Source organism: Amblyomma americanum, chromosome 2, assembly GCF_052857255.1.
Source record: "Amblyomma americanum isolate KBUSLIRL-KWMA chromosome 2, ASM5285725v1, whole genome shotgun sequence".
NCBI lineage: Eukaryota > Metazoa > Arthropoda > Arachnida > Ixodida > Ixodidae > Amblyomma > Amblyomma americanum.
Genome location: NC_135498.1, coordinates 202151003 through 202168625, shown reverse-complemented (window position 1 = coordinate 202168625; position 17623 = coordinate 202151003). Strand labels below are relative to the sequence as shown.

Genomic DNA, 17623 nt, shown 5'->3' with positions numbered 1-17623 from the left:
TCTTTTCCACTGCTGTGGTACAGTGGCAGAGGCCCAAGAGTGGTTGAACAATGTTAAGAGGGCTTCCATTACCCGTGGGCCTAGATGACGAAGCGCATTGTATGTTATTCCATCAGGTCCTGGGGATGAAGGATGCGTGCAAGCAGAAAGAGCTGCTTTCAGTTCTTGAATTGTGAAGGGGATGTCCAGTCGATCGTCCATCGTGGGGGGAGCACATCGATGCTGCCGAGGTAAAGAAGCGCTTCCGGCAATTCTCGAGCAGAAATCCTCCGCCACCTCTAGTTCTTGCCGTCTATCATGAAGTGCCAATGCACGGAAAGGGTGTTTCTGCTGGGGAAATGTCGGCAGTGCTCGAACAACGTGCCAGATTGTGGAGAGTGGTTTGCGGGGATCCAATCTGCTGCAAAATGACCGCCACCGTTGTTTGCCTAGGTTCTCCAAATAACGCTGTATTTGCTTCTGGGCACGTCGAGAGGCCCGGAGATCCGAGACATCCTTTGTCCTCCGGTATTTTCTTTCTGCGCGCCGACGAATCGCCCGAAGCTGCGCGTAGATCACATCCACTGGTGCTGTGGAATTTGGCGCTGAGATATTGCGTGTTGCATCGTGCATGGCCGAAATAATACGCTGTTCCACATCTGTTGGATCAGCGAGTTTCCCACAGGTTTTTTCTAGAACAATGCGGAAAGCACTCCAGTCGGTGCAACGTATTTTGGCATTTGTAAGACGGTGAAACCACCGTAGCTGCACATACGTCGGTATGTGGTCACTTCCATAACTTTCAATATCAGCACATCACGTTGCGAACGATGACAGGCGCCTGGATACAAATGCAAGGTCCAGGCAGCTGCTGTAGGTAGTCCCGCGTAGAAATGTCGGCGTGCCATCATTGAGCAAAACGAGACCTGCATTGTTCATGAACGTGGCGATATGCCGTCCTCGAACGTTCGTAACGGCGCTTCCCCAGCCGTGGTGATGCGCATTGAAATCTCCTACTATTATATGGGGTTCCGAAACGCTGTCAAGTAGCGATTGTAGTCGTAGGGCATCAAATCGACCCCTTGGTGGTATGTAGCCACCTATAATAGAGATTGTGCGCCCATTCAAAGTCACAGTGATTGCTACATACTCGTTGCTACTGCCCCCAGGAATTTGATGCCGAACGTAAGTGAGGTCACGACGGACGCATAGTAGTACCTTGCTCAAATGCCCAGCCGCTTCAGAGAGGAAACTTTCATAACCGGACAGTCGAAAAGGAGATGTGATATTAGGCTCACATATTACAAGCACCGGAAATCGGTATTTGAAGATCCTCTGCCTGAGATCTGCTAGGCGGCCTCGCAGACCTCGAGCATTCCATTGTAATACTGCCGATCGAGAGATTCTCTCCTGCAGTGAGGGTGCTGACGACGGTAGAGCCATAATTTTGACTGCTATTAAAGGGTGGCAAGCACCGGTTCAATAGCGTCTAAAATTTTGACAGCAGCCTTAGCAATTGGCGTGTCCACTCCAGCAATTATCAGCCGTAAGGTGCCTATCAGCTGTTTCAGCATCGCCCTGATTTGATCATCTGTTGTCGACACAGCCGGCGGACGCACAGGCGGACGTGTCACAGAGCTTACAGTACGCGATGGTAGAAGTGGCCACTCTGCGGGGTCCTCCTGGGGGGTTGTCAGTCTTGGCTCTTGCGGAGCTGGAGGCAGTGGCTTTTGCGCGGCAGAGCGGTCGCGGTCCTCCTGATGTGTTGACACGTCATTTACTGAGCTCAATTTCTTCTGCCGACTTCGTGTCCTCCTCCTGGAGCGACGTACTGCGATTGCTGCTTCTCGGTGAGTAGAATGGTCTCTCACCATTTTCTTCAAGATCTTCATCTCTGTTTTCACCTTCGGACATTCCCTAGATGTTGCCTCATGAGGACCTTTGCAGTTGGCACAAACTGGAGACTCAATCGTACATGTAGGTCCATCGTGCACGCCACCACAACGCGGACATGTTTTCGTGCTCGTACACGCAGCACTTACATGTCCAATCTTCTGGCATTTTCGGCACTGCACCGGTCGGGGCACATAAGGACGCACTGGGTGCCTCACAAAACCCACTTTCACATGCGATGGTAAAGTAGTACCCTCAAACACTAGTTTGACACACCGTGATTTGCCGAAACGATGGATGTCAGTTATGCGAACAGAACTTGATAGCAGTTGCACCAAGTCCATATCCTTGATCTGTATGTCCACGTCAGAAATCACACCAGCAGTAGTGTTAAGTCCATGAGCGAAGAACGAGCGGACTCGTATGTTGCCAAGGACAGACACGGTCTTCAACTTATCCAGGGTTGCCCGGCTAGAGACATCAACAGAGAGGATATTCCTTCTTGCGTTAATACGCACTTCTTTGACTTGGCCCGGAACCTGTCGTTCAAGAAGAAGAGTCAAAGTCTGCCTGTTGATGGAGTTGAGATTCTCTTCCTCAACAGGCATGTATGAAATTGTGTAAGTGAGAGATTGATCACTTACATTGGCCTCGTTGGTTGTTTTCTTGCTCACACTGGATTGGTGAGGCATCTTCGCTGGCACAATGGACTTGTTAGCCCGCTTCGTACACACACTTGGCGCACACTCAGTCGGGGTTTTGGAAAGCTTCCTCTTCAGGCGCCGACTCACAATCTCGGTGTAGCCTCCGTCGAACTCCATGTCATCCGAGTCAGAGAAACTGGACGATCCCGGGAGCTCTGAGGGGAGATCCATACTGCATCCAGGCTGATCTGTGCAGTTCACACTGCTAGCCACAGAAGGCAGCAGAGGCGGCGGGTCATCCGCCATCGCTTGGGACGGCGAGGTTGCCTTGAAGGCTACAGAAGCACAAAGTATTTCAAAAAAACAGGAGCTCGATCAAGAGGAAGGAAGGAAGAAAGGCCTCAGACGTTGCTGGCACATACCCACTACGGGGGAGTGGCCAAGACACAGGCGGTTAATTACTGGATACAGGAAATTTTTGACGGGAAAAACAGTGGAAATAGTATGTAGTCTGATAGATTGGAAGAGGGAAGGAAAGGGGTCCAGTTAACTTGGAGATCGAAGACGGGACAATTGCTTAATGTGCATAATAGTACACAATGCCTGTAATGTTGCAATGGCTTACTGACAGAGATCAGGAAAAAGAAATTAGAATGGGAGTCGCTGCGTTTCTTGAAGAAAATTTTGCACAGCAGAGCGCACACTCCTGTCGCTTCGTCCAAGCAAAGAAGCGCCAATGGAAAGAACAACCGCGGCAGACACAGGCAAGCCCAGTTGATGAAATGGAATTTGCAAAAGACGCTTCCTCAAATGAGAAAAGCGGCGGCAGAACAGCAGGAAGTGATCTATTGTCTCAGGTTCGGCACAAAAAGGGCACAGTGGGGAAGCTGCCAGGCCAGATCTGTGAAGGTAGAAATTTAGAAGGGGAACCCGGCAACGCAAGCGCGTGAAAGAGACCTCTAGTCTGCGTGAGCGCCAGTCTTTGCTACTCCAAGGATGCAGAAGATGCTGATATTCGGGAGACGATGTAAGAGCCGAGGCAGCAAATTCCTGAAATATTGTGTAGCTGCGAAACCTCACCGCCGCTGTATATGCACACCATGGTAGGACAGCAACAATTGGGCCGCTGAGAGAGGCTCTTGCTAAGGAATCTGCAACCTCATTTAAGTGAAAGCCCATGTGACCTGGTACCCAAAGCAACCTTACCGAATTTAGATGCAGCGGAATCAGGAACTTAAAGAGGCGTAATGGCCGAGAGTCAGTGGGCGAGGATAAGGAAGAGCAAATGGACAGAGAGTCTGTCATAACCACGACCTGGGAAACGGTAGATTCTAATTTTCGTAAGGCTAAGATTACTGCTAATAATTCAGCCAGAAAAATTGGAGTGAAGTCAGGAAGACGGAGAGAAAAAGACCAATCCAGAGAAGGTGAAAAAATTCCCACACCTGCCTTTTCGCGATCCTGCGAGGCATCGGTAGCAATAAGAACATGAGAGGGAAAGGATGCTGCCGTGCGCAGCGCTCTTCTTCTTCTCAAACCAGGTTAACATCCTGCGAAAGCCAAGCCACCGCACTGGCGCGAGTCATTAAGCAGCGCACTGTAGCAAAGCGTCGTAGTGCCTCTCACCTCAGCACGCACGGTCTCATTATTTTTTAATGCCGTCGGCCCGATTGCCTCTTCTACTCTCTACAGCTGCCGCCAAGCACCGCTCATAGAGAGCGTCCGCTCGGTGCCGTTACAGCAGCCTGTGCCGACACATTGCGCAATACTCACGGTATTTCCAGGGTTCCCCGCAAGAACGGTACGCCTCGGAGTGCGTGGGGTCCATGGTGTAGCAGACGCCAGTCTTGTAGTATGAGTACTCGATGTACCACCTGCACACGAAGAGGCGCCGAGCAAGACGAGCGCTTCGCAAACATCGACTGGCGTGACATGCTCAGAATGAACACACCGCGTTACGACTTTCGCTCTCACTGAGACAGTTGCATGGCAGGCTTACATGTTGGTGCATGAAAATGGCTGGCAGGTATCGGCTGTTGTCTTCATGAAGCAGTCAAGAACGAGGCTCTCGATGGGGTAGGAATACTTGATCATGTCCTTCATAATGTACAGGCGGTTGTTGAGGATGGCCTCTTGGAAGTATGACTGAAAAAATGCAGTCAGCGGCACACTGCATTCTTTCAACGAATAACAGCGTGAAAACAATAGCCACACCCAGTTTTAACGACAACGTAGCCAAGGGCTTTAATGGTAGAATGAAACGCATTTACGCTATGGCGGAGTGGTTATAAGACTTCAGAGGTCACTTTCTCAACTTCAGTCCTAACACCGTGCTCCTAATTATTAACTCGCCTAAACGGAGAAGGCATCTGGACACACATGTCGTGCATCAACTTACCCAATTTTCTGACGTGTAAAATTTCCCATACCGTTGGTTAAAACAACTCTGTTGCTTACAGTTTGCACTTAGTGTCACAACAACTATTCGAACAACATTCTTAGTCAAAATTGCTACTCTCATTATTTCACACTTTAAACTGATAAAAGCGCCTGATATTTCGCCCTTCTCCAAGGTGGCGAAATGAGAGGAATAGTAAGCTTGAAGCTTTCAAGGCTTTACAGCGCGAGCTGTTATAGGATGACTCTCCCTCATCCACGTCGATCAGACTAACGCGTCCGCGACCTCCGGAATGGAACAGGTCTGGGACAGTGCGCGTGCGCCACAGGAGAGGAGCCACAAGGGGGCAAGGGGTGCGGACTGCGGTGAGAATAGGTGTCGGAGCGGTGCACATAAAGGCAATCGAAGCAGAGAGCGACGCAAGTGCGTAGACAAAACGTGCCGCGGCAGATGCGACGGAGCGGAACAATGGCGCGTGAAAGTTCATGCGCATTACGCGGCGCGTAAACGTTCGTCGCGGGCGCGGAAACGTCACCAAGCCGAAATTGTTGGTGAGGCTATCGTAGCAAATAAACTATATACGAAGCCTAAGAAAAACAAGTGGAAGTCATAACTCAATTGGTGTTTGTTTGTTTTTTGTTTGTTTTCTTGTTTGGTTTTGAGCTCTTGAATACTTCTGCCCGAGCCAAAGTTTTGTCCCTAGCTCCTACTGTGCACAGGATAGCCACGATGCAGACCAGTAGGCCCCATAACCTAATTAGGACACCTCACTCTAAAATGGCGATCCAGACACCGCCCGCGATGCTCCATGTTGCAGGGTTTCTCTCACCCTTCCGTGTGCGCCCTATAAGTGGGAAGCTCGCCAACGCCCCGCCTGTCTCCAGGAGTGCATATCAATAATGCGAGAAGAGCCGCGAGCGCTTTGCGCACACGAGGGCAGCCGCGTGTGGTTCAACGTGGGCCCGCCTCCGCATCCATTTTACGTGAAAGAAATCTGCGAGCGTACCGTGTCCAGTGTAGCGCATCCTTTCCCAGTGTGCTCCCAGCAGATCCGCGAGAGGTTGACCCTGCGAAAATGAAGTGTGCGCTCTGAATACCTGCGGCGCTTGAATGGGGGTGGTGGTGTTAAAGTTACAAGGGTATACATGCTCGGGCTAGTTGGTGGTCCATATGTTTAAACAACGCGAAGCCCCAAGCACTTTGTGTGTCCTCGTGCGCCTTTTAGCGCGCCCTAAATGCTATTTGCAGATACGCGCTGCCAGGGTTGAGACGGATCTTGCATTCAACAGGCCAACAGTAGCCCTATCTGTGCATTGTAATATAATACAAACAGGCCTACCACCTCGTCGTAGCTCAGGGCGTGCATGCCTCCGCCATTTCTCGGCTCTTTCATGTCAGCCTCACGCCACGAAAAACAAAGCACAGCTTATTTTTTTTTGCCGATGCTTGCGAAACTTTGCCTGCACTGAAAAATAAATCCACGTGCTCGGCTGTAATGACTTGCAGATGGAGGTAATGCCAAGTTCCTGAATTCATGGTTGATGCAAAGCAGGAGGTTATTTGGACAGCTTGGTCACAGCCATTGAGGATCCTTCCTGAAAACGAAACACTCGAACAACTCTTTTCGATTGCTAATAAAACCTGTCACTTTGAACCAAATTAGAGCAAGCTGCCTTTTACAAGAACAATATTATTGAATTAATGATAGTACTCAGAGGTGCAATGACGCATCTCACATTTGAGTTTGACAGTTGACGGCACATGTCCCGTGTATTTTGTGGCTGCAGAGTAGCAGGCCAGATATTTATTTTTCGGGCCAACCACTCTGTCTTTCTCGTCAGTAACCCCCCCCTCTCTCTCTCTCTCTCTTTGGCCGCAGGCAGAACGCAGCTACGTACGTGCGGCGCATCAAAGCGGGAGACTAGGTTTTCGCAACTGTCAGCGCCATCTGCGCTTACTTGATGCCTGCAGGGATTTACGCCGCTAAACCTTCAGGTGCCACCAGCGAAATTTTTCTGGCGACCTCCACTGGTCGGTGTGAAACATACGTTCTTAGCGGTCGATAAAGATCATCTCATGCCTCATTAGGTTTGCGAGAAATTGGCTCGGCAGAAGAGTCGTATTGGCGCTGTCCACCGGGCACATTCGGAGAGGTTGAGAAATCGACCGGGTAATTGTGTGCGTGCATTTGCATTATGACCTGCCATCGTCCGGTGATGTAGCTATGCTTCTCGCCTCGATTATTTCGGATAGCGAAAGAGCAGCGGTAGCAGCCACGAGGAAACATACTGCCACGATCAGAAGTATGCAGAACGTGAGTGCGGGAAAGAAAACACGTCGGCCCAGTCGGGTCACCCAGTGGGCTGAACTGTGTCAATGTATGACGGGACGTGACTGCTCTATCCGCTGGTAACAAAGCCTCAAGGCTGAATCGCGAATTCGCCACTGCGATCGAAATCGTCCCATGGAATTTGCTATGACTTTCGTGCCATATTCTCCAGCACCACTCGCTTTGGCTGAAAGCTCTATGGAAAAGTTACTTGGAAAGCTCTTATCTTATCTGCAGCCACCTATGGGCAGGCAGTTTACGCAGAGGGAGTGAAAGAAGCAGCGTACGCCTCCTTGTTGCAAACGGTGACGGCGGGGAAGTGCGTTCCGTCCATGGAGTCCTGCAGCAGCGCCACGGTGGTCTCGAAGTGCTGGTAGTTGCTGTAGTCCAGCCGGATCATGTAGGCGCACGCCGCCAAACTTGCACCGTACGCCAGCGCGCGAACCGCCTCCAGCACACACAGCACGCTGGCCAAAGAGAAGCAACACAACACCCTCTGCTCGGGCGCTCTTTTCAGAGAGGGGAAAAATAGTGCCACCAGCCCCCTTTCCCAACATTGCCTTCGGCAGGAATTTTCCTGTTCAACACGGTGCAGCCCATAATGATCCAACTCGCAACCCATAATGATCCAAAGATGAAGTCTATTGTTGACGCACTTCTGTTTTATTTTCAGCAGTCTACCAAGGGAACAGCAGTTCACAATTGGCAGCGAGAGCCTGAACGTTGTAAAGGAATACGTCTCCTTAGGTCAGGTAGTGACCGCTGATTCGGATCATGACAGGGAAATAACTAGAAGGATAAGAACGGGGTGGAGCGCATACGGCACGTTCTCTCTATCATGAATGGCAGTTTGCCAATATCCCTCAAGAGAAAAGAGTACAACAGCTGTATCTTACCGGTACTTACCTACGGGGAGGAAACGTGGAGGCTAACAAAAAGGGTTCAGCTTAATTTATAGACAACGCAGCGAGCTATGGAAAAAAAAAATGATAGGTGTAAGGTTAAGAGACCGGAAGCGGGCAGAGTGGGTCACGGAACAAACGCGGGTTAATGACATCCTAATCGAAATCAAGAGGAAGAAATGGGCTTGGATAAGGCATGTAATACGAAGGCAAGATGACCGCTGGTCCTTAAGAGTAACGGAGCGGATTCCATGAGAAGGCAAGCGTAGCAGGGGCGACAGAAGGTTACGTGGGCGGATGAGATTAAGACGCTCGCAGGCATACGGTGGGCGCAGCTGGCAAAGGACAGAGCAAAGTGGAGAGACATAGGTGAGGCCTTTGTCCTGCAGTGGGCGTAGTCAGGCTGATGCTCATGACGATGCTCCACGCACTCCCCTCGTAATTTCTAAACTAGCAGCCTATATTAACAAGAAATCTCAGTGTAAGGTCCTCACGTTATATTAACATGGATTCATCAAGGTACTGTACAACTGGAAACAATATGAAAGAGAACACGGGAGCGCATGGCCGCCGAATTTCACGGGTCGCTGTCGCCGAAAGGCGGCGAGAATTGGCGGCTAAGGCGCAAGTCCAGTAAGCATGACCGGCTGCTCTTCCCGCGCATTTCGGTGGTGCAGCCCATTCTTGTTGGCAGTCAGAGACAGGGTTTTGCGAAGCATGGAGGCCACTCGCTTCCGTGTTCCTTCTCATATTGCTTCTACCTGTACGCTTCCATCACCTTAGTTGCCACAAAAATAGGAATGCTATGCCACTTGCGTTTTAGCTGTGTAATCATCACATTGCCGGTGCTGTTATTTAGCCGTTTCTGAGGTTCGGTCTAGTAATTTATGGTACGGCGCTACAAATGGCAAGATCTGTTTGCAAGCTCCATGGTCACTTGAACATTTCAATGAATTAGTATGCTGGCCGGGAGCTGACACTTGACGAAAGTCACTTTCGGACGACAGTAAACAGCGATTGGAAGCGATAAGTCGCCAGAAATGAGGCCTACGCCATTGCTGGGGGCTTCAGTAAAGTTTCGCTGCATGTGGTTGCGGTGCAACCCTAAGCGACACAACCCCCTCGAGGCACACTGAGCAGCTCGCCTGGCGCGGTTGAAGGCGGAGCGCAGCCTGCGCCGCAGTGCGAGCAGCAGCCACTTGGCGCCCAGGTAGACGATCAGGTAGAGAGAGAGGCCCAGCCACAAGCCCAGGTAGCCGCCGATTATTCCAAGGATCTGGGTTCCCTGCACATGTAGACGCAGTACACTTAAATCAGCGCCCTGCCGCCTGTTTCTTCAGCGCGAATGCTCATTTGTGCACGAGAACAAGCACCAGTAAACCGGTGCTCGTGGCCGGACGACAGAATTTTTGTTTTCAGACGTTACCTGCACACTTGGACCAAATCAAATAATGTCGCTAGCTATAGCAAGCTTCACTTGAGGGGTGCAAGGGTTCTAAAGAGAAAACAACTGAGCCAGCCGTTCTGGCTGCTACTTAGCTGTATTTCTGTCTGTTTCCAACCGCTGCACTTTCCTGTCAATTCTTCACAGATTATGTTCTTCACGTGACTTACTGCATCGCTCAGGCGAAGACACGTCTTCTACACGAAACGTTGGCTAAGCACCCTGAGACTCCCCTCTATGTTGTTCACTTTGTGCTGTTTCTTCTGGAGTAAACCTGAAATTTAGGCAAGCTGGTGCGCATTCACTGTCCGTGAACAGCGCATCGAAGACGGGACGAAACGTTGGCACAGGCAAGCGCCTCTCTTTCGACAGAGAATGTGCACTGCGTCTACCCTGTTTGTCTCTCTCCCACCTTCCGCAATTGTTTGCCGCGGGATACTTTGGCCACCCTCCGCTCACCGAGGCAGTTTTGTTACCAGCAGCCATTTTGTCTTTCGTTTTCTGACGAAACAATCATTAATACCTCTTTGTGTGCGGCAGGAAACGCTTGAGCGTGAAATGCGCCATATGAAAAGGTTTAAAACATGTATTCAGCAATCAGCGCAGGTTAGCCACGTGAGGCTGTCGCTCCACGACAGGCTCTCTTCCCCTTCCAGCAGTCATGCGCAACGTTTGGTAATAAGTGCTTGTTAGACCCCTAGCCAAATGAGGGAGCTCTATTGCCCGGCTAAGAAGCGAACTGGGTAACCTAGGAAATATCGAAAAGGACGGCACGTGCAGAATCCAATCAACGCTCCTCTACCGTTACAGTGCGAGCACAAAATTGTAACCACGAACTTTCGCACGCCCATTTTTTTACGATTCGTTCATGCCACGCACAACAAACGATGGAATCACCTTTCACTGGGCATTACATAAAAACTTATTGTCTTTTTGCGCCATTAAGTTTGTGCGTCCATGCACTGTGTTCACATGTACATGTACTTGTTCTTCGCAGTGCAGCGCCTGTTTATTTTTATTTTGAACGTGCCCACTACTTATTGATTTCCGTACAGGGTCTTCTTTGTCTTGCTGGTGTCTCTTATTTTGAATCGACAGCCCTTCGCAACGCTTTGGCGATTGATCAAGAGTACGCAAAAAAATAGATAAAAATAAACCAACCGCTATTTATAAAACAGCAGATTATACTGTGGAGGGTATGCACTCGAGCCACAGTGGCCGCTATTTTGACGTCCATTGTGCAGGGCAAAAGACTGCGCTACGTTTCCAATCCGCTTATATTGCACCGTGTTCCCGCTTGCTCCGATGAAGTTGTGCGTTGAACCTAAAAGCAGCGCCAGTGACGTCATGTTAACACCTCCTGTGCATGTGAACAGTTGTAAGATTTACTCTTAGCTTTTGTCTAACTGAATATTTACCACCTCGGTGCATGTATTAGGGCGTCGCCGTATACAAGATGCGGCAACTAACTTAAGCCAAACTTCAAAAATTGACAACGCGCTGTACGAAGATTCACTAGTGCATGGCTGTGAACGGTCGTGTTAAAAGGTCAGCATACTTTTTCGTGCGCCTCATTTTCTAAAACAAGAAAATAACGGCCTCACTTTTTATAGTCACTTGTTCTCAAGGTTTTCCAGATTAAAGTTCTAGAGGACGTTTAGAAACTGTTGCTTAAGCTGTAGCCGCCACGGTGGCTCAGTGGTTATGGTGCTCAACTGCTGGCCCGACAGATGCGGGTTCGATCGCGGCCGCGATGGTGGCATTTCGATAGAGGCCCGTGTACATGCGATGTGCGTGCACGTTACAGAACCCCAGGTGGTCGAAATTGTCTGGAGTTTTCCACTCCGGCATCCCTCATAGCCCGATTGGCTTTGGGGCGATAAACCCCATAAACCGCTAACCATTTAAACTGCTTTCGTCACAGTAACCTCTAGCGCAGTTTTTTTTTCTATTGTCAAAATAAATTCTGTCTCAGCTAGAAATTGTTATATGTCTATGCACTCGAGCGTCGCGACCTTATCACCACCAAATGCAGCGTGATAGAAGGAATGCAGAAACCCGCGATGGAGCCCGGGCACCTCGTTTTGTTACAGTCACGATCCTGTTGCAAGACCACGATAACGCTGTCCCTGTTTTACGGAATAGCCCAGATAATTTCTTTATTGCCAGCGCAGTCTCACCTATGGTGCAGTATTTTATCGATTCTCCTTTGGCGCACTATGGAAGCTTTGCGATACGTACAGAGATTACCTATCAGACTACCGCGGTGTTTGGCGACTAAGACGTAGAGCTCCTGAGCGCAAGGACGCTGCGGCCGTACTTCCACAGAGGCGTAATAGAAAAACGCTAGTGATGTGTCAATGCACAATAAAGGCGTTTAAAGGAGCTTTCAATAAAGGTGCGTGGTATTCCTGAGATGCTGTAGACGCCGCTTTACGGACATTGTCGCGTAGTAGGGACGGCAGTGAGGAAGGCAGTGAAACAAAGCTCCCAAAAGAAAACTGTTCATTTGGCTGACCTGTGCCCACAATAAACTGAATGACTCGGCGGCTGCGAAAGCGACAGGCGTGCTCGGCGGTCGTCGAACAGAATGCCTGCCATTCCCGGCCGCGCTAAGTTTAAAGTTGGCAAAGAACCATCGAGTTAAGGCGTTAAAGTAATTACAATAATCCGGAAAACTTTGGAAGCAGCTGAGCGTGGCAGTGATCAGTCGAAATAAGTCCAGTCGCATCTCGTGTCACAAAAGGGTAACGCCCCGTTCTGGGGGCTTTGAGCAGGAAAAACAAAAAGTCCAAATATTTGGGGCGGAATCCTCCAGCAAGAATTTTTTTAATCCGTTTCGTAGAAGCTGCTATCTAGTCGGAGTTTCCGCCCCTTTGCCTCTCCTCTCGTCACTTGTTGCATGCTAGAAGGTCGGCGTGGACGCCGTAGTGAAGGGCTCCGGAAATTCCGACCACCTGGGGTTCCTTAACGTGCACTGACAGAGCACAGTACACGGGCCTCTAGAATTCCGCCTCCATCGAAATTCGACCGTCCGGTGGGGATCGAGCCCGCGTCTTTCGGGTCAGCAGCCGAGTGCCGTAACCACTCAGCCACCGCGGCGGCCTCTGTCTTAAAGGTATGGCGCTATAGCGTATTGGGTTGATTCCCATATATGCAGAAGTTCATTCCCTACTTTACATTAATAGATCTCTGGGAGTCTTCACACCCTTCCTGGCGCAGTCGTACAGCAGTTAAGCAATTCACCACTGCCCTGCGATGGCAGGCGCTTTCACCGGTGGGCCCGGTGCGACCCAGGGTGTTCTTCCCGAGCTACACCAATTATTAATTTAACTCAGTACGCATCTTGGGCAGTATATAATGCTTATGAAGTATCATAAAGTGCGCCATAAGAACATACAAATAAAGAAACATTGTTTCCATGATTTACTTGCACAGGCAATGCACTCGGTGGAACGATAAACATAGTGTGGTCACGTGAGTCTTACTTTTTCGATCGCTCGCGAAGTACATGAGGTGGCGCCCAAGGGGCGACCAACCCAGCGTGGCACCGATACCCGAATGAAGCTGGAGGCGTGCCGAGAGGTGATTTTTATGCCTTGACACTATTAGTGCATTCACCTGCGGGTGTCACCAGAGCGCGAGGAGATATTGAGGCGTGCCGATGGGTGAATTTTATGCCTTGACACAATTAGTGCATTAAACTGCGAGTGTCGCCAGAGCGCGAGGAGATATTGAGGCGTGCCGAGGGGTTTATTTTATGCCTTGACACTATTAGTGCATTCACCTGCGGGTGTCGCCAGAGCGCGAGGAGATATTGAGGCGTGCCGAGGGGTGAATTTTATGCCTTGACACTAATAGTGCATTCACCTGCGGGTGTCGCCAGAGCGCGAGGAGTAATTGAGTTTAGCCAAAATCGGCGGCATCGAGCATAGCGCCCCCCAGGAGCAAAATTTCTAGTCGGCCAAAACAATCTTCCCTTAAAGGCACACTGTAACGGTATCCACCGAGGGTAAGAAAAACCGAAACACTGATAGCTATGGAATTGTTTATCATGCGCCGACAAAGCACATCGATGTAGCGTATGTAGCACCAGAGATACCATCAATTAAATATTTGGGGGATAGCATTAAAGTCCGAAGCCCCCCCCCCCCCCACGTCGTCCCTACTCGCCGCATGTGATGATCTTGCAGAGGCGCCAGTACTCCATCTTCAGCGACATACTTTCGTTGTCGCCCTCTTTGCTTGCGGGGATTTTCCACTGCAGCGACACACGTAGCGCTGAATCTGGCTCCATTCTATCCTGATACGCGGAACTGTCTAGACATAATTTCAAAACAACCAAGCACACCTGTAAACTGACTCCAAGCCCGCCACTATTGCCAGTGGCCAATGCGCCTGCCAAATCGGCCACGTCCGTTGTCTCATGGCGTCACATACCCCGTCGACCATTAAGCGAATTTTATGACAGACGACGCCAGACGCTGCCGCATTTTTTCTCCCACTAGTGGGTGTGGCTCCGCACCACGGGCAGGTGGCCCTGCATTTACTTGAGAGTGCGAACGCAACAAAGCATTCCACAAACACGAACACCCGAGTGCGGAGCAATGGGAGAGCCGTCTCACCAGCAGGGAGCTCACGGCCCAACGGGCCTTAGTGAGGCACGCGGGCGATGCAGCACGGCTCAGTGGAGCCCTGGAAGAGGGGCCCACCCATTCTGAAGAGAAGACTCTAGAGTCACTGGAAAAATCAGAGTACCGCAAAGGTCGGCATTTGACTGGCAACACTGAGCGGCCACCGCCATATACCTTCCAAGCCGACTGCGTCGCAGGAAGGCCGCCGTGTTGGAAGAGCTCGATATTCGGTGACACACCGGGTTGAGTGTTTACTTAAGTGCTTTGTGCACGAAGATAATGGTTGCTAAGAACGAAAAGAATGTTATTTTGTGCGAAGTAATGCAGCTGGTGGTTGTTTTGCACGCCGATCGTGTTTACTTCCGGAACTGTGCTACGATTGTGGGCAGCAGCTTAGCGCTGATATCGGGAGCTTATGCACGCGTTTTTTTCCCCCTTCCGTGAAGCGAGCTACGAAGGAAACATTTCTTTACTTCGAGCCGCAGTGAGGCAAGCTTGTGCTTTTGGGCATGAACATCGTGGACCGCCGTCGGCTTCTGGTGAATGTTTCCAAGCAGGACGAAACTAACACCTGACAGTGTCACAGGTAAGTACGTGCGTTCACTGTATAATTTCACAAGCTAAATAGGATATATTTAATTTAGTTTATAATCGGATACCGCTCGTTCTGGACTCTGCCGGGCGACTTCGTCCGCCGTATACGCACGACACACCGCGACTGCCATGTGCGTCGTGTGCGCACCGGTGTTTGGCCGTGATCGTAAGACGATCTGTGCACAGCAGGCCTAAAAACCAACTTCGATGGCCATTTTGCGCACTAAATCTAGCGTAATTACAGCAACGTATATGTACAGAAGTACACTGATAATGAGCGAGCGATTGCTACATTGCGATTTATGAACGCGGCTGTCTAGTGCGTTCATGAGTGGCTACTCTTCCCAACTTATTTACGACTGTTTTCTTATACTGCAAAGATTTGCTGCCTGTGTAAAAAAAAGGCAGGAACACCCGCTTGTGACGCAGCACTTTGTTTTTCTAAGTTACATGGGTGATGTATAAAATTCTTGTGGTTTTAGAGCGGTTTATGCAACATGCCCTGCATTTGAATTGTATGTGGCCACATAGTGACAGAGTGAAACTAAAGCTACTGGGTGTTCTGTTGGTTTGTATTTCTTGTTATGGATCAAGCACAACATCATTTGGGTATGCACCGTAGCATTTCAACATAAAACATAAGTATGATGACTTCAGTTCATTGTGTGTGCTCGGCTTACAAGCTCAAAATTTGAAGCATGTGTTGTGAATATCACCTGGCCGTCGGTTTCAAGCTCAAAATGCGTATGTATACATGAGCAAAGGATAAGTGGAAAAGAGGAAGTATTATGGGCCTTGTATTGACCATATTTTAAGAAAGGACTACAATGTGTGAGATTCTGAAATCTTGTGTGTAGGTGACCAAAGGAAAATAAATCAAAAGATGAGTTACTTGAATATTATATGCTTGCAGTGTATGTTAATATTTTCTTGAATGTTATTTGTATAGGTCAGTTTCATTTGTAATAAAGATACAGGTACAAATTACACATTCAATGAAAGCAAGGCAGTAAACAATATGAACGCTTTTTGCGCGGTAAGCGATAGCCACCTTGCATCCATTTATTGATACCTATATAACATATACATTGCTTTCATTTTTCCGACCGCAAGCCTACAGCTTTAGTCATGAACAAAGTGGAACTTTGGGCTAGTTGGCAGTACGTTTTAGAGAGAGACTTGCCGAAGAAACAGAGGACGGAGAAAGAAGGATTGAAGAAGTGAAAACACTCAAAGAAGCTTTATTTGCAGAGACATACTCAAGGAGACCAACATGTCGGTGCTCACTGCTGTTGCAGAAAGCCTGTTTCAGAAATTGTGCAGAGAATATAGATGACCCACTGTCCTCAGTGCCACAAAGGAACAGCAGAAAAAAAAAATTCAGATTTTGCCCTGCTTCCACCCTATCTCTGTTCTGAAATGGCAGCAGAACAGTTCAACACAGACGTAGTGTTCGTTGGCTCCCACTCCCCTCACAAGTAGTCAAGCCTTTATACACTTTTCAGCTTAATTATGGTGAAGAAACTGGTTTGAAATAGGAAGTATGCCACAAAGCTTGTTGAATGTGCAGCAGCTGTGGTTTGCAAGATAGCTGTAGGTCTGTTTATATAGGCAGACTGGTCGTTTACTAAACAACTGACCAAGAGAATATGGCGCTTAACTTAATAAAATAATGCTCAATATCTGCATATACACTGTAAAGCCTGTAGTTTTTATCTGCTGTACAGAAGCACAGAAGTCTTAGGACAATTAAAAGACAAGTTAGCCAGGGGGATTCTTGAGGCACCTCTCATTGATAGGTTGGGAAGGGACGCATGTCAATGATAGATCTGGTGCTGATTTTCTTCAAAGAGCACTTAGGTTGCTTAATTTTAGATAATATAGTTTTTTTTGTCTTAAGGTGAGTCTTTATTCTTGTTTTTAATTTCGCTACAGGTATGAAGCTTTCACCTTCTTTGCTTTTGATAGTTTTTGCTGTGATACAAATTTTTTCCCGTAATCACAAAGCTTTCACCATTCCTGTTTAAGTGTTGTGGCTAGACACATTGCTTTCCTTAATGGGGTTATCAAATAGAGCTCATCCCGTTCTTCCTTCATCATCCTGTGTTTCTGAGTAAAGCCTCTCCTTCAAATGTGATCATGAAGTAGGCACACCATGCAAACTTCAAAAATGGGTCGACTAAGACACTTTGTCGCCTGTAACAAAGTGCACGTAAATGAGTGACAGTGCCTTTTTTCTCTTTATGGCACATAAGCCAAACGTGCTTATGCTGAAGAAACTTGGAAGTGGAGGTACATCTGAAGTAGAAATTAAGAATGGCTTAGTTTTGCTCCTTCCGACTAGCAAACTGCCTGTAACATCCATCATGTACGGAAGCTACAAGTTCTGAAGCCTAATGAATTTTATGATTTCTTTTCTCGGATTTATAAAAACAGCTTTAACTAAGCTTCAAAGCATGTGTTGCTCGGAACGTATCACGATCTGTAATTACAGTGCTAGCAAACTAGTTTCAGTTGCAGCGCCAATCATCACAATGGCAGTGAGGTAAACCGAATGCCCCTGCTGTTGCGCCCTTGGGTTAAGTGGAGTAATCACTGACTAAAGAATAAAGAGTAGTAATAGTGGAAGCAACTGCATATCTTTCATACATTAAATTTTGATGGCACTGCAGAGGATGGTTTGCTATCTGTGAAAAGCTTTCAAAAAGCCCATGGGATCAGCAGATACAGTTTGAGCTATGAAATTGTCTGCCTTGTCATAAACAAACTACTCTGCATTACTCTGCAGCTGAATGGCACCGACAGA

General features: G+C 48.7%; 1 protein-coding gene across 1 annotated transcript in view; it reads right to left on the bottom strand.

Moving 5' to 3' along the window:
• LOC144120335 (uncharacterized) overlaps window positions 1-17623 on the bottom strand; it is a 210745-nt gene that overhangs the window by 58062 nt on the left and 135060 nt on the right. Inside the window, exons 12-16 of the mRNA XM_077652708.1 lie at window positions 9291-9430; window positions 7531-7710; window positions 5921-5981; window positions 4516-4661; window positions 4290-4390 (exon numbers count right to left, since the gene is read on the bottom strand). Of these exons, the coding sequence (XP_077508834.1) occupies window positions 4290-4390; window positions 4516-4661; window positions 5921-5981; window positions 7531-7710; window positions 9291-9430 (628 nt within the window). The remainder of the gene's footprint in view (window positions 1-4289; window positions 4391-4515; window positions 4662-5920; window positions 5982-7530; window positions 7711-9290; window positions 9431-17623) is intronic.